At 52.4% G+C, this 16894-nt stretch overlaps 5 protein-coding genes across 5 annotated transcripts; 2 read left to right on the forward strand and 3 right to left on the reverse strand.

The window, feature by feature from the left end:
- Nucleotides 1-2767: 2767 nt before the first annotated feature.
- On the forward strand, nucleotides 2768-8997 carry CH63R_11173 (ABC transporter; the record flags this gene model as incomplete). The annotated part of the gene is made up of 11 exons (XM_018306147.1): nucleotides 2768-3736; nucleotides 3795-4077; nucleotides 4140-4373; nucleotides 4435-5189; nucleotides 5247-5362; nucleotides 5486-5820; nucleotides 5874-5997; nucleotides 6062-6133; nucleotides 6191-6241; nucleotides 6299-6363; nucleotides 6416-8997. The coding sequence occupies 11 exons, from the start codon at nucleotides 2768-2770 to the stop codon at nucleotides 8995-8997; spliced, it is 5586 nt and encodes a 1861-aa protein (XP_018152988.1).
- Nucleotides 8998-10094: 1097 nt separating this feature from the next.
- On the reverse strand, nucleotides 10095-11751 carry CH63R_11174 (Integral membrane protein; the record flags this gene model as incomplete). The annotated part of the gene is made up of 5 exons (XM_018306148.1): nucleotides 10095-10491; nucleotides 10556-10651; nucleotides 10710-11086; nucleotides 11150-11223; nucleotides 11556-11751. The coding sequence occupies 5 exons, from the start codon at nucleotides 11749-11751 to the stop codon at nucleotides 10095-10097; spliced, it is 1140 nt and encodes a 379-aa protein (XP_018152989.1).
- A 532-nt stretch (nucleotides 11752-12283) lies between these two features.
- CH63R_11175 (uncharacterized protein) lies at nucleotides 12284-12469 on the reverse strand (the record flags this gene model as incomplete). The annotated part of the gene is made up of 1 exon (XM_018306149.1): nucleotides 12284-12469. The coding sequence occupies one exon, from the start codon at nucleotides 12467-12469 to the stop codon at nucleotides 12284-12286; it is 186 nt and encodes a 61-aa protein (XP_018152990.1).
- A 1113-nt stretch (nucleotides 12470-13582) lies between these two features.
- CH63R_11176 (FAD binding domain-containing protein) lies at nucleotides 13583-15163 on the forward strand (the record flags this gene model as incomplete). Its single annotated transcript, XM_018306150.1, has 2 exons — nucleotides 13583-13657; nucleotides 13724-15163. 2 exons carry the CDS (start codon nucleotides 13583-13585, stop codon nucleotides 15161-15163), a joined length of 1515 nt encoding a protein of 504 aa, XP_018152991.1.
- An 855-nt stretch (nucleotides 15164-16018) lies between these two features.
- On the reverse strand, nucleotides 16019-16894 carry CH63R_11177 (uncharacterized protein; the record flags this gene model as incomplete). Its single annotated transcript, XM_018306151.1, has 1 exon — nucleotides 16019-16894. One exon carries the CDS (start codon nucleotides 16892-16894, stop codon nucleotides 16019-16021), a length of 876 nt encoding a protein of 291 aa, XP_018152992.1.

Here is a 16894-nt window from a genome sequence, read left to right on the forward strand (position 1 = left end):
TGTGAAGACGACTGTTGTGAAACGGCAACTCTGCCCCTGGTGAGTATGACAGAATCAAGTCTCTTTCGGACGTGACAGATTTTCGGATCCAAGAAGACATGTATAAGTAATTTCTACAGAGTAGAATCAAACGTCTCCTCGCCACTATCAGCGTTTCGGCGTCCATGATGAAGCTCACGATCTAACTGGCAGACGCAATGACGTGATAAGACATACGGGTCCGGAGTTTGATTTCGCTCAAATTATATGACTCGGCATAGCAAACCGAGCCGCTCGGTGGCATTCTCTAGATATTTCGAGGTATGATGAGTTGGATGACGTGATCCGGGTTATTCCACTGGGTTACAATCATGCCTAATTGAAAGTGGCCGAAGATCCGATAGCTTACGCTCAGTCAATTCATGATAGGTCAATTGTTTATCTTAAGATCGTCTTAAGGTTGCGATCCCCTGGACCTGCCGGAGCCGCCGTCAGCAACATGCTTGACTGAATAGATTTGGGAAGTACCTTTCGAGTATCGTCAGTGTCGATCCTGGATTAGAGTTAGCCAGAACTTACTCAGTAGTTAAGAATGCGACTTCGATCACGGATATCCGCTATGGCGACGGCCACTTGAAAACTAAAAAATGTTTCTGATGTAGCTCTATGATCGGGGAAATTCGACAATTCCCCGTCCATTCGGCACGCCATACTACCATGTTATCATTGGGAGGCTATCTTTGGCGAAGACCCTGTGGAGAAGATGCGCGTCCCACGACCCCCGTTCGTCATTGCGCAATGCAATCATATCACCGTTTCGACCAGAATCAAGCGTGATGGATTTTCACCCTACAAGTAGTCGTTTATTCCCACTCAAGTTGGACATCCATTTGGCCTCCGTTCCAAGTCTACCTCCAGCCCTGTCTCCGTTCATAACTTTTTTTTGGGCCCTCGTCATGAATCTCAAGGCACTCTTACTCTTCGGAGCTTTCACTTTGCCTGTGCTTAGTGACAGGCACCGCTTCTGCTGGTGTGGAAGTCATCAATCCCAAGAACTTGACCCCTGTCTTACCGCAGCCGCTTGTGGAAGATATCCCCAGGACAAGTTCTTTGGCGTTCAAGGAGGCGACCCAGAAGCGCCCACAATATCCAAAATGAACCACAAGTTGGGGAAGTGTTACGGCACACGAGCATGGCCAGTCATACCCCGGCCTTTCTTGGGTGGGAACGAATTCGAAGACGCATGTTTTGCTGCAGCTGCCGACAAAGCGGCTATGGAAGATTGTGAAGTTTTCCCGGGCTACAGAACAGGCATCAAGTCATACTGTTCCGAGGGGTTTGACTGAAATATGTCTCAAGTTTTGTGTTTAGGTAAGACCAGATTGCACCACGAGACTCGAGATGAGTATCTAATAGAGAACGAAGCTGATTTGCATATTTAGAGTCATAAGCGAGGCGTTGTGGAAGCTGCGACCGTGAAAATTCCCGAAAGGCTGGAAGGTATCATGGCCAAGAAGACTCGTGGGAGACGCTGTGTGTAGAAAGCTTCGGGAGGTCAGTCTTGGTAGGAAAGGAGCGGGGTTTGGACTCAGAGCATAAGCCTAGCAGGTATTCAGAGCTCAAACACCACGCCGGAATCTGATGCGCCTGCTCATTGAAGTACTCAGAAGAGATCAGAGCCTTTTCGCTAATGAGGGCCAATTTCTCTGGCGGCTCAAAAAAGTTGATGATTTGGTGGACAGCGAGTGGAAAAGGACAGTGGCGAGAATTTCAAGGATCGGTTCCCGCGTTATCACCTCTAGCACGTTCCAAGTCTCGGACTTTAGTCCCGTCGAGTATCTGTATTCCGGGTAAAACAGATCGGTTGTGCTTTTGGTCTCCCATCCATAATGCCTCTCTATTCGTTGCCGCTTGTAATAGATACGACATTGTCCCTAATTCATGTTTACATCTACTTGGGCGGTTGAAAGTAAATAGCAACGCGGTGACGCTCACCAACCACTAGTACAGTAATGATTTTGTTACTAAAATCTCGAGAAACGCATCTTTCACATACAAACGTGATCTTGAGGACAATCTCATGCTTAGACCTCGGGGTTGGCTCGGCGTCCTCATGAACTGCAACCCAGCTTCAGTGTACATCGCAATCTTCATGGTCCACCCCCCCCAAAATATCGTGCCTGGCAACGAGAGTTTAGCTCCTCGGGCATCGAGTGTATGACCAAACGCTTGTTTGTTTTTTGGTTTTTGTTTTCATTGGCTCAAGCTCCAGGGTCCCATGGTCGGAAATGCACCTGGTCAAGGATATACCGTCGACTCTTCTGGCCCGTCGATCCCTGTAAGCTTCGAACGTTGACACGCAACCAACGCGCGTGCCTTCAACTCACCCAACCGACGCCCTGCTGCTCTCGGCACAATACCAATCTGCAGACAAGGCTACTAGCGCGTTGCGGTCCACGTTCCAGCCTCTTTGGTCGCCTTCCTCTCCTGGTTCTGGGTGGCCATCGTAACAATTGCACCATCCAACTCAGCAGCGCCGGTGCTCCTTACGCCCGTCGTGACGAAGCACTTTACGAATGGACGGCCGGCTTGGCCTCTCAAGGAGATAACGTGTCCTGGCTGGGTGGGCACTCACCAACGATAGCGACCTCTACTGTGCCACCAGACCACATCAGCAAAGTCTCTTGGCAAGCTTGGTACAGAGTACTGCCATTGCTGCTTATATGAAGGGTTTGCCCAACAGGAGCTGGATCTCCATTTTGCCTCTCGAGACCATCCCATCGCGGCTATGGATAACTTCACCGCCATCGCCGAGTGCGAGAGGTCCTTTGGCCCAACAGCAACCGTTTGCAGCGATCGGTTTGACTTCACCCTCCTCTTCGAACAATCTGTGCTGAACATCGGCCCATCCGCAGTCTTGCTCCTGGTGCTTCCGTTCCGGCTCCAACAGCTCTGTCGCCAACGCCGGAAAGTTTTGCGACATCCCCTCAACGCTGCCAAGATCGCAGCATGTCTTGTCTTTGGCGGTCTTCAGATTGCCCTGCTGACACTTTGGACAAAAGCACCGCTTTCTAACCAAACCTCGATCGCCGCCTCGGTGCTGGGTGTACTGGACGCTTTCGCGCTTGGTGTTCTCAGCTATACGGAGCATACCCGGACTATTCGGCCTTCTAGCACCATTTGCCTCTATCTCGTTTTTTCATTGTTGTTTGACGCAGTGCAATGTCGCACGCTATGGCTCCTCCCAGGACTGCACGACCTCTCAGTTACTTTCACGGCAATGTTATCGGTGAAGCTGGTCATGTTCTTACTCGAGATTAAGGGGAAGCGCCGATTTCTCTTGACTGCTTTCCAGGGCCTGAGTCCTGAAGCCACCAGCGGGATTGTCTCTCGAGGGTTCTTCTGGTGGCTTAATGGCTTATTGGGGATGGGCTTCAAGGCAACCTTGTCTCCGTCGACGCTTTACGTCGTTGATGACGAGCTACGGTCTGACCGCCTCCTCCAGAGAATCAGTGGATGCCGGGACGAGAATAGTGGGGGAAAACAATGTTCACTTTGGTTATCGCTCTGCAAAGAAACGAAAACCGCATTTTTCCTGACGGCAATACCTCGACTTGCCCTAATTGGCTTCAAGTGCTCTCAGCCCTTTTTGATTAACAGAGTCATCAGATATGTTGATGGAGACCGAGGCTTTGATCCCAAATCCTTCGGGTACGGTTTGATAGCCGCTACTGGGCTGGTGTATCTCGGAAATGCTGTGAGTTGTCGTCCTGACCCGGAGAGAACGGTGCTCTAACTGGTTCCTTGCAATACAGTTGTCGATGGGCTTTTACCAACATGGACTCTTCCGTTTCATCACCATGATCCGTGGATCCCTGGTCTCCTTGATCATGTCAAAGAACCTCGAGATCGTCCCAAATGGGAGCGTGGATTCCTCGGCACCTCTCACGCTGGTTAGTACCGATGTGAGAACTATCTGTAAATCGTTCGAAGCCATCCACGAGGTCTGGGCGAACCCAATCGAAATCGGCATCGCCATCTGGCTGCTTCAGAGGCAGCTCGGCCTTGGAAGTATAGGCCCAGCCATCACGATTTTCGGTAAGCACGCGAAGCTGTTTCCAAGCTCAAAGTACCATAGACCCTAATTCGATGCCTGATAGCCTGCACAGTCGGCACGGCCAAGTTGTCGAAGCTCATGCCTCGAGCGTCCAAGATATGGAACGAAGAGATTCAAAAGCGCATTACAGTCACATCGGATGTGCTTGGCTCTATCAAGGAGGCAAAGATGCTTGGCATGGTAGCGTTGCTGCAACAGGCAATCCAGGATCTCAGGATCTCGGAGCTGGCCAGAGCGAAACGATACCGTGCCCTAATCACGTACATGAACATGTTAGGTGAGATGAATCCACACACCATGCACCCCTCCTGCTTTGATGACTTGTTAACGTGATACAGGCAACACCCCTTCAATGGTTGGCCCAGTTGTTACCTTTGGGATCGCAATCCTCGCCCAGAAAATCAACGCCGGACTTTCGCTCTCCACTGCCACGGTCTTCACATCCCTTTCAATCATCGGTCTCATCTCACAGCCTTTAGCTCAATTGATCGCCTCGGTCCCAGTTCTTGTATCATCCTTGGGAAGTTTTGAGAGGATCCAGGATTTCCTCGACCAGAGCACGGCGACATCGACTACAGCCACTCAAAGGGGCCCTTTATCAGTAGATCGTACTGACCGCGGAACATTTCAACATGGAGAGGGTTTCGAGATGGAGGCCGTCTCAGGGCAAGCTCTTCCCACGCCGAGGGATATCGCATTGATTCAAAACGGCAACTTCTCATTGAAACCTGGTGCAGAACCAGTTCTACGCGGCATAAATCTCCGCATCAAGTCCTCTACAATGACTATCATCATCGGGAGAGTGGGATCTGGTAAGACGACTCTTATTCGAGGGCTTCTGGGAGAGCTGTCATCAACCGGGTCGGTCAGAACCTTGGAGGGAGCCGTGGCTTACTGCGCGCAAACGAGCTGGCTCACCACCTCCACCATCAAAGATAACATCCTGGGCGAGACAGCTTTTGACAAGGACTGGTACGAAAAGGTTGTGCATGCATGTGCTCTCGTGCATGATTTCGCACAGCTCCGTCATGGAGACCAAACAGTGGTCGGGAGCAAGGGGCAGTCCCTTAGCGGAGGCCAGAAACAGCGCGTTGTAAGTTGTTTTCTAAACAATCTCAACCAAACCATCGTCCATTTCTAACAATTACAGGCTTTGGCACGGGCTGTATACTCCAGAAAGCCGGTGTTCGTGGTCGACGATGCGCTGAGCGGTTTGGACGTTGCCACGAGAAATCATGTCTGGAATGGTCTCTTCGAGCCTGATGGGTTGGTTCGCCAATACGGAGCCTCAATAATTCTGACTACACATTCATGTAAGCCGATATGTCCCGCCTATGATATTTGCTCCTGTTGGCCTTGCTGATCTCTTATCGAAGTGGACTATCTCAGCTCTGCCAACAATGTTGTGATCCTGGGTGACGATGGTCACATCGCGAACCAGGGGACTTTTGACTCTATGCGGAGCAGCACCTATCTGGAGAACCTCTCTATTGATATCAACCGCCGCGACGATGCAACTTCATTGGGGGATATAGACCCCTTGGAGTCGAAAAAACAGGATAGACCTCCGAAGAATGACGCCGAGATCGATCCTGAGCAAGACCTTTTGAGAACGGCAGGCGACACTACGCTTTATTGGTATTACTTCAAGTCAATTGGCTGGCAATATGGATCAGCCGGTGCAATATTCCTGGTCTTGAACTGTTTCGTCAACGTCTTTCCACGTAAGCTATTCATCTAGTGCTTGTCGACCAACGTGGTTACTAACATCCTAAAGAGCTTTGGCTCAAATTCTGGACTGAAGATGATGCAAGAACGGGCTCGGCGGATACAGCCATGTATTTTGGGGTATACTTTGCCATATCGATGGTTGGTTTGCTTATTATTGGGGTCAACATCTGGTTTGTGGCTGCAAAGAGTCCTAAGATGGACACACGCTAGATGTACTAATATGTTTCTGTGCAGGATCATGTTTGTCGTAATAGTGCCAAAGTCTTCTCGGAACATGCACTGGACGTTGCTCCAGTCCGTCATGAGGTGAGTTACAAGACGGTGTTGTTCCCTCGGAAGAAAACATTCTTAATTGATTCATAGGGCACCCTTATCATTCTTCGTTTCAACCGACACTGGAAACTTGATCAACAGGTAAGAGGTTTTGAGCGTTCAGCTGTTGTTTCTTTGAATGATTCTAATCACTTGCAGATTCAGTCAAGACCTGTCACATATTGATCGGGACCTCCCGTCCGCCTTGTTCATGACCTCAATCGGTCAGTCACTGGCTTTTCTTGATTTGATGGACAGAAAGCTAACCAGATCCAGCTGTTCTTGACTGCCTTGCTGAAGGAGTTCTCATCGTCATCGGTGCCAAATACCTCGCAGTTGCCATCCCGTTTGTGTTGGGTATTCTCTATTGCCTACAGGCATTCTATCTGAGGACATCCCGGCAGATGCGATTTTTAGACCTTCAAGCCCAGGCGCCTCTTCTCACCAAGCTGATCGAAACGATTGATGGGCTCTCGACTATCCGGGCATTCGGCTGGCAGGAAGCCTACAAGAGCGCCTCACTCGATCTCCTGGACCAGGCACAGCGCCCTTACTATCTGCTGTTTTGCATACAGCGTTGGCTAACGTTAGTCTTGGACCTCCTTGTTGGCGCCATCGCCGTGTTGCTCGTTTCAATAGCCATGATGATCCCGGACGCAACTAGTACTGGCGCGATAGCGGTTGCGCTTTACAATGTTCTCAGCTTCAACCGCTCTCTGGCCCACCTGATCACTTCTTGGACGGAGCTTGAGACTTCTTTGGGGGCCATCTCTCGACTGAGAACCTTTGAGGCCCAAACGCCAGTTGAGCCATCGCCTTCCGAAGAAGACTCGGTTCAACTTCGAACTCACTGGCCTGAGCATGGTCAGATCGAGATCACGAACATTACAGCCTCGTACTCTGCAGATTCCAGACCAGTGCTCAATGGCGTTTCCCTGCCAATCAACCCAGGGGACAAAATTGCAATCCGCGGCCGCACAGGGAGCGGCAAATCGTCTCTCACACTTGCCATCTTCAAGCTCCTGGGCCTGGACTCCGGTTCGATTGTGATCGACGGAATCGATAACGTCGGGCACCCACTTATGGGCACCCCCCACATTTGGGCACCCCAAAAATGCCTCAACACCATGACCAGCCTCCTCATTCCTCCCACCTCCAACCATCACAACAATTACAATACTTATCCAAACAACTTCATTTTTTGGGAATACCTTCTTCTATACCTTATGGTCCAATACACTGAAGATGAGGTCCAGCAAGCGATTGAAGCCATCAGCAACGGCATGGCCATAAAGAGGGCAGGCATTGTGTATGGCATTCCAAGATCAACCCTTCAGCATCGACTTAATGGCAAGCAGGCCAGAAAAGCTGCGTTTTCTGACCTTCAGAGGCTTTCCCCTGATCAGGAGCATAAGCTGGCTGAATGGATTCGCATTCAACATGCCCTTGGAGTTGCCCCAACCCATCTGCAAGTGAAGCTATTCGCAGAAAGGATCCTCCATGCTATGGGAGACACAGAGCCCATAGGAAAGGGCTGGGTTTCTGCCTTCATGAGGAGAAATCCTTCAGTCAAGGTTCAGAGAAGTCGCCCTATCGATTCTAGACGTGTTAATGGGGCATCTACTGAGGTCATCAGGGACTGGTTCAAACTCCTTGCCATACCAGAGATCATCAGCATCAAACCAGCCAATAGATACAACATGGATGAGACTGGTATCCTTGAGGGCCAGGGATCTAATGGGCTGGTGCTGGGCATGTCTGAGACGAAGTCTGTCCGCAAGAAACAGCCTGGGTCAAGGGCATGGGTATCTGTTATCGAATGCATCTCTGCCCTGGGCCATGCCCTTGATCCCCTCATTATATATAAGGGCAAGACAGTCCAGCAGCAGTGGTTTCCTCTAGATCTTGGCCCTTATGAAGGATGGCAATTTACTGCAACAGAGAATGGATGGACTACAGACGACACTGCAGTTGAATGGCTGCAGAAGGTCTTCCTCCCTCAGACTGTCCCTCAGACTGCCTCCCAGGGCAAGGAGGGCAAGGATGAGGCTAGACTATTGATTGTTGATGGCCATGGGAGTCACACAACGACGGAATTTATGTGGATATGTTATATTAATAACGTCTACCTCCTATTCCTTCCACCACATACCTCCCATGTCCTCCAGCCACTAGACCAGTCAGTCTTCAGCCCTGTGAAGGTGGCCTATAGGAAGGAGCTTGGATATCTCAGTCACTGGAATGACTCTACTGTTATAGGCAAGAGAAGCTTCCTTGGATGTTATCAAAAGGCTCGTCTGGCAGGCCTGACGATGCAGAACATCAGAAGTGGATGGAAATGGACTGGCCTATGGCCTGTTTCTATAGCAAAGCCCCTTATGAGCAAGTTGCTGCTCCCATCAACACCAAGGGCATCAGATCAGGCCAGCAAAGGGCAGTCTGGAGGCCAGGGAGATAAAGAATGGGCATCTGCGTCATCTGCAGTAGTATGGTCGACGCCAAGGAAGATGAAGGACCTGGCTGGGCAACTGAAGCTATTCACAGAGCTGGACAATGATGTCCATACTCAACGCCTCCTTTTCATGAAGGTGAAAAAAGGCTTCAGCGAGCAGGCCTATGAGCTGGCAACTGCCCAGCATAAGCTGGAGCTCCTGCAGGCCCAAGTCACCAATAATGCAGCAAGGAAAAGAAGGACAGTCCAGATCGACCCAAACACCAAGTTCGCTAATATCAAGGACATCCAGAAGGCTCAAATTGAGGCTGGCGAAAAAGAGGATATCACGGATGAGTCCAGCGAGTCTGATTTACCTAGTGAAGCTGAAAGCTGTATTGTGGTGGCATCTAGAAGAGTGCAATAATTAATTGAAGTCGATGGTTATGATGGAGATGGCTTCATTTTTGGGGTGCCCAAATGTGGGGGGTGCCCATAAGTGGGTGCCCGACGTTATCGCTCACGTCCCAAACAACCTGCTTCGACAACGACTCATCGCTATTCCCCAGGAGCCACTTCTTTTCCCCGGTAGTCTGCGCATAAATCTTTTCCCCTATGACGACGATCTGAGCGCCGAAGACACACCGTCCGACGAAACCCTTATCGACGCCCTCCGCAAGGTCTCTCTCTGGTCAACCATCTCATTGCATGGTGGTCTCGGCGCAGAAATCTCAGACCTGCCACTCTCCAAGGGGCAAAAGCAGCTTCTGTGTCTTGCACGAGCAATTGTCAGGAAGAATCGCAGCAGGGTTTTGGTCCTTGACGAAGCCACCAGCGCCGTCGACCAAGAGACTGAGGAGATGATGGCAGGTATCATCCAGGCAGAATTCGCCGCCCACACAGTCATTTCGGTGGTCCACCGCCCACAGGCGCTTCGGGGATTTGGAAAGGTAGTGACATTGCACGAAGGCAGAGTTGCAGAGATACAACTTGCGGGATGCTGACGATACCACGGTCTGCTGATGTGGGTTCCAAAGCATCGAGGCCAGCAAGATCATACAATGTAGTCAACGGCCATTCAGATGGACAAGCAGAAAAGACTCGAGCTCGCCAGATATAATGACCACGGGCCCAAAACTGAATCTAGTTAATCATGCCGGGGCCTGGCTTTCCCTTGCACCTCGTCCCCACTTCCCACCTAGCCGTGTTCTCTGGGCGTTTCGGCAAGATAGCCGGGGGTTTGCCGCTGAGCCGGCTTGTCTACTCTGTTGGGAGTCAAGTGGTCTCATCTTTCAAGGACAAAAGTGATGTATCAGTTCACAACCCCCGAAAAGATTCTTGAATTGCAACATGATGTTGATATTTCCCCCTTTCATGCATCGTGTCAGGAGCTTCCTACAGACGCTTCAGTCAAAGGCCGGCTTCGACCATTTTCAGAATTGGAACCGGCCTTCAAGACTTTCCCGCTTTCTTGTCCTCCCCCCCTTGCCCAGCCTTCATACCCTGTTCCTGGCTATCGTAGTGTCATTTCTTGGCAGTGTACTCCACAGTGACCGTCTTGGTTTGAACGATATTCTTGCCACGAATGATGGTCTTCTCAGACGAGTCGTCATCCCATGTAGTATCAACTTCGCAAACACCGGTACTGACTGCATCTTGTTTGCTGGGGGGTGCTACGCTGGCCATGGCGAACGTCTCGGCGCTGTTGTCGAGGTCGAACTGCGAGTACTCGGCACGATTCCGCGTTCCGTTCGTGCCGCCTATCGTCAACCGAGACACGGTTTTGCTTCCGTTGCCGCCCATTGTCTTGGTTCCCTTTCCGTACGTGCTCTCGCCTATGATCTTGGGCGCGACGTGTCTGAAGAACTTACGAAGGGTCGGGAGGGCGGCGCAGATGACGATTAGGTTTGCTTCGACAATGCTTATTTTCGAAATTGCCTGTCAGTGAAATGGAAACAAGTTTTTTGAAGGGACACACGACTCACATCCACAAACTGGCCCAGGAAATAACCCAACTCTGGTCCGTGCTAGTGAGCATGGCTGGAAGCAGAGACACGCGGATGATGGAAGTGACGACGGTCCTATGGACATCCAAGGTCAGCTCAGTGCTGACTGAAAAATCTCGATGCGGTTACTCACAGTGATCCAACTGCAAAGATGAAGAATAGGCCAACTTTTTGTCGGCGCGGAATCTGCAACTTTACCACAATCGGGATCGGAAGCGCAAACAGTATCAGGTCTGAGATGATGTTGGCGGCGGCGGTGGCGATGTAGAGCGACGGTCGGTTGATGCAGGTTCCCTCCGTGATTGTGATATCCCAACTCATCGCGATGGGATCGCATGCGAATACGAGAGCGAAGAATATGCCGACGCTGTACGCAGCAATGATGGCGAGCGAAGCCCACACTGCCTGTTTGAACCACCGTTGAGGTGACAGACGGAAGTAGAATATGAGAAGTGAGACTTTGGCGAAACTCCCGCACAGAGTGTAGATGGCGGCGGCAAGGTAGACATCCTAAAGTGAATACCTTCGGTAAGAATTGTGTTGGTCTTCAACAGGGTGTTGTTCGAGACTTACCATCATGAAGATGTTGAACTTTTCAACCGGGATCTCCCAGCCATGGGCACCGCCAGATCCCGTCGCAAACATATCTACCAAAGCATGACTGTGAGAATATGGACATTCCATATCGATGGTATGACTTACGAACACATAGTGCAATTGTAGCAATCGATGTAAGCTATTTTGAAGTCGGAGATATTAGCCTCTATGCGGCCACGGCGTGTTGCATGCAGCATGCAGCCGACACTCAAGTCTCGCTCCAACAACCAAGTTCTCGGGACCTACCCAGGCTAAGAGAAGACAAACTGCCAAATTTACGCGTCAGCATGCACTGCGGTGTGCCAGAATCGGCTGCCAAGAACCAACAAACGACATCAAGCCGCGCGGAGTGGCCACGTGCTGGGCTGGGAGGTGTACTCACCATCGTCCCACTGCAACCGACCGACGAGGAAGGCCTTTGTGTACAGACGCTGCGCCATGAGCAAGAGACTGAGAAACGTTCCAAACCCGGCGACGTAGTAGACTTCGGGCACAGCCTGTCGCTGTGGGTTATCGAAATCAACGACATAGCCATCGGGGGGCTGAAGAACAGTGATGACGCCGTTCACGACAGGCATCGTCAAGAAGACCACGGTTCCAGACTCCCGAGATCTTTGCTGTTTGCTGATTTTGCCACTGATTTCAGCAGGGCTGGACAGGCTGATTCAATTCTAGTTGTCTAGGAATGGATGGAAGAAAACATGCTTGGGACGGCCAGAACCCGCGTGACGATGGGGTGGCTGGACATCTCCCCCGCTATGTATAAACAATGGAAATGACAAGCGCAATGCTCTCATGATACAATCTTCTTGATTAGTTCACACTTGATCATGGCACATCCCATCATAAGCCCGCCAAGGGTACACCTAGGTCGGATAGCACTGTGATGATTTAACCACAAGGCCACCGGAGATCAAGTCCACTTCGCCCCCCCGAGAGTAGTGGTTCATGCGAAAAAAGGCCCTGCTTCTATCATCTGCTGGAATGTACTTTTTTTTTTTCATCTGCCCCCCATGCCTTTAATTACGTGTACCATGACGAATGACTGGATGAGACGCTTGCGCATATATCTGTTGGAGCCGGGGGGGTTTGAAGTTGGGACCAGAGTCTTCATCGGGTCCCATTGTCCTCGGCGACAGGGGGAACGAGGAATTCATGCAGCTTAACGGCAAAGCCGAGAACCAGGTGTTCCGGGTTCTCAACATGCTTGGCCAGGTCGACCTTAGACTTGCAGCTGCATGCTCCAACAGAGATCCAGATAGAAACACGAGACAGCTTCAACAAGTTGACAGCCATGGGCAAGGTCACATGTAACAATGGGCAAGGGACAAATGGAAGTCGAGACAAAGCCGAGTCCCATAATTGCCCCTCAAAAGCTCGTCTTTATCGAACCACTCGATTACCGGCTCCAACAACAGTCTACCTCGCTCCATACTCTAGCGGGTTAAACAGAGAACCACGGCCGAGCTGCCCGGGGTACACGGTACTCATCTTTATGGGGCCTACCCCGGATGACAGGGTCTAAACCGTTCTATTCGGCTTGATCCCCGAGATCGGCCCTGTCCGCCGGTTAGTGGGTGGCTAAGGCGACCCCCCATGTTCCTCACCGGGATGAAGCGATGATGAGGGAACGTCGCATCGGGCGTGATGCATGCTTCGTACATCATCTCGGCTAGCGACGAATATTCATGGATCAGGGTCTTCGGGAACCGACGTGGGCAGCCCGCCCACCTTCGGCGCAAGGGCATCTGCTTCCCCGTCAACCGGGTCTGGAACTCTGCGCAGCTTGATGGAACCACGGACGGAGCCTGGAAGCCCACACCATCGTGTGTTGCCCTCCTTCCAACACCGTCTCTCTCCTCCGCCGTGGTTCCGTGATAATATGCGCGCTTTACGGCCTCCTTGAGCCCTGATAAGCAAGGGAGGAGGGGGGTGAGACCAATGCCAAGTTGTTGGAGCCAGGGTCGATACAGTCTAATGCACTTTTCACTTTTCGCTGCTTCATGACCAACCAACAGATCGATACACAGCAAGAGTAAGCAAACCAGCATGGGCACCCTTTCCCCAACGATGCATACCAGGCATGAATCCACTTGGCCTGAGCAATTTTTCAGGCCTGCCTATGTATGGGCCAAGCCACCGATGTGAAGCTCTTACTTATCCACTACAGCGGAAGTACTCTGCCGGAGGAAGGTCTCCAAGCCAAGACAAGATGATATAAGGACAAGGTTGTGTCACCAAGCCAACAGTCAACAGTTCACATTCCTTGGTTTATCCCACTCTACGCGGTCTCTTCCTTCACGCCGGATCCTTGGCCTGCGTTGCACTGTTGTGTCGTTCTCGGATCCTTGCTTTGACTAGCGATCTCTCTCTCTCCTCTCGAGTCCTCGATACTCATCAAAGCCAGTTATGAAGTCCATCTGCGCCGTAGCTGCATTTGCAGCGGTGGTCTCGGGAGAATGCTACTCACATTCAACCACCTGCGTGAGTTTTCACCCGGAGGCCACGTCTCACCAACCTAGCAACACTAACTGGATGGTCCATGTGTAGTGCTTGAATCTGAGCAAGACGGATGGGTTGGCTGGCAAGGTCTACTTCCCCAATTCGACCGACTACACGGAGCGCATGGGCTCGTACTGGTCCATCAGCGCGGCCCTGAACCCGTGGTGTGTTGCGCAGCCGTCGACTGCCGAGGACGTCTCCGCCATCATCAAGACTCTCGTCGCCTCCAACTGCACCTTTGGCGTGCGTGGCGGTGGCCATGGCTCCTTTGCCGGGTCTAACAGTGTCGAGGACGGCGTCACCATCGACTTCGGCAACATGAACGGCACGACCTACAACACGGAGACCAAGCTCGCCTCGATCCAGCCCGGCGGTCACTGGCAGACCGTGTACGACACCCTCGCCCCCCACGGCGTTGTCGTCACTGGTGGTCGCGCCGGTACTGTCGGCACCGGCGGCTTCATCACCGGCGGCGGCAACTCCTTCCACTCGGCCTCCCACGGCTTCGCGTGCGATACTGTCGCCAATTTCGAGGTTGTCCTCGCCGACGGGTCCATCGTCAACGCCAACGCCACCTCGAACCCGGACCTGTGGCAGGGTCTGAAGGGCAGCGGCGCCAACCTCGGCCTCGTCACCCGCTTCGACATGTACGCCATCGAGTTCCCCGACCCGTCCAAGCCCGTCGTCTGGGGCGGCAACCTCATCTACGACCTGGAGTCCGGGCCCCAGGTTATCGACGCCCTGGTCGACTTCACCGACAACGTCCACAAGGACGAGAACAGCTCCTCCATCGTCTACTGGGCGTACATCCCCGCCATCGGCGGCATGATTCTCAACGCCGCCATCGAGAACACCCTGGCCGAGGTCGCCCCTCCCGTCTTTGACGGGTACTACGCCGCGGGCAACATCACCCAGGACACCACCAAGGTCGACCTCATGTCCGTCGTCGCCAACGAGCTCGGCTCCGGCCAGCCTTCGGGCTTCCGGAACGCGTGGTTCACCCTCGCCTTCGCCAACGACGCACGCGTCATGAACTACGCCGTCGAAAAGTTCTATACCCTGAACGCGGACCTGGAGAAGGCCGTCGGCGCCGACTCCGGCTTCAACACCCTCTGCATGTTCCAGCCCATTACCAAGTCCATCGTCGACAAGGGCGTCGCCAACGGCGGAAACAGCCTCGGTCTGGAGCAGTACATCGCCAACGGCAACGGCATCATGTTCCTCATCACGCTCGCCGTCAACGGAGCCGATAACGAGACGATTGCCTTCCCCTATGTCCAAGCCTACACCGAGGACGTCGAGGCCTATGCGGCGTCCCTGGACCTGGGATGGGGATGGAAGTTCCTCAACTACGCCCACAAGGTGCAGGACGTCATCGCGTCGTACGGCGAAGCCTCCGTCGAGAAGCTGAGGGCTGCGTCCGCCAAGTATGACCCTTCTGGGGTGTTCCAAAATCTTCGCCACTCGGGCTTCAAGATTCCTGTTTAGACGGATGGAATCAACGGCGGTGAATGCCAGTTAAGTACGAGAAACATGAAACACAACAACGCTGGATTCTGTTCAAAATAAACACTGAATAATTTCCAGTTTTGACCCTTTTGTAGAGCCTTTTTTTTGGAATGAGCTGTTCAACGACAACGCTGCGTGATCACTGTGCCGATAATCATGAACCCTCTGCGTAGTTGGCAACTTTGCCACTACTAAAGCTTCAAAGGACACCAGTTTCCGACGTGTAAATTTTAATCAATGCTCGGATATGGTTTTCATGCTTTTATTCTTAAGAGACATGATACTAGAGAAGGGCTGAGGGTGCTGCAGCTTCCGTGAAAGATGGCCTCTAGTTGTGATGATCGCCCAGCTCTTCCCCATCAGCGACGGGGAGAAAGCAAACTCGAAAACGCTGGCTTTCGCGAAGAGTCATTCTTGCTACAGATGTTCAACAAGGAAACTCTTTTCCCTTTTTTCCATAACCAAACTCAGGGCCTCGTTGACGCTTCCAGCAGACGTATGGATAGTGCCGAGAAAGAGGCAAGATGGTTCCCTAAATAGAACGGTCGTAGAGACGACCTTCGCTGTTCTATTCTTTTTGGATTCTCTTCGTGTTGGATATAACCGAAAAGACAGTCAATAATTTAATTAGTCTGTTGAAAGTTCTATTCTTGTTCGCCCATCATGTCATACCTTTCTAGTCAACTTCCTACTACTGGCCTGGAACTGTTACGGTCATCCAACAACTCCTAACAGGTAGGCTATTCTGGCTTTCTCTCACTGAAACAAACGAAAGATATTGGTATCTCTAAACGAAAACGCAAAGAAGGAAGCTTCCATACTTCCCGAGAACTACTAGCATGCTCCTCCTCCCGCACACGGGAGGCACACGCACAGCTCGCAACAGCTCCAGTCCCAACATCCCGAGCTGCAACACCAAGCAGCACCGCAAGTCCCGTCCACGGCCGCGGCGGGAACGCCCATGTTGCCGTTGCGTCCCATCGACTCCATCATCTCGCCGGCCTCGTACGCGCCGTACACAATCCCCGCTCCCGCGCCGGCGCCGGCCAACCCTAAGCCGCCCCCGCTCTGCAGCATGCGCTGAAAAGACCGGACGGCCTTCTCGGGCGTGATCTCGTGCAGCCGGTGGGACGGTATCTCGAGCGTCTCGGCGAACCAGGCGTAGTCCAGCGCGCACCCTTCGGGCTTCTTGATGATGTCGGCGAAGTCCCTGAGGAGAGCCAGACAGTCGTCGAAACCGAGCGCGTTCGCCTCGATGGTCTTGCGCGCGGCCTTCCACTTGGCGTCGACCTCCTCTCCGGCGAGGGCTGTCCAGCCTATCTGGCAGATGGTATAGTCTTGTGTCTGGCCCTTGGTCGGCCTCGTGAGGTTCAACGTCCGAAGTCTGTTCGCCTCTTCCTTCAGCGACCACGGCACGATTCTGTCCTCGTACTCGCGCGGGGGCTCAAATGTGTTGGTCCTCTGGTCCTCTGGTACTTTCTCTCTTGCCCGAACGCCGTTGGGCAGCCGGAGCTCGTATTTTTTGCCGTGCGTGATGATGGCCCAGTGGATCTGGCATCCGTCCTCGACCCGGCGCGAGTACCAAACCTGCTCGCCGGTTGCTGTGTCCTCGCCTTGCTTTTTGCGAAGTTGGACCCCTTCCTCCGTCTTTCTCGCCTGCTCTTCTTCCTCCCTCTCCTTGGCCTTAATGTGCTCCGGCTTTTGGAACAT

Source organism: Colletotrichum higginsianum, chromosome 8, assembly GCF_001672515.1.
Source record: "Colletotrichum higginsianum IMI 349063 chromosome 8, whole genome shotgun sequence".
Taxonomy (NCBI): domain Eukaryota; kingdom Fungi; phylum Ascomycota; class Sordariomycetes; order Glomerellales; family Glomerellaceae; genus Colletotrichum; species Colletotrichum higginsianum.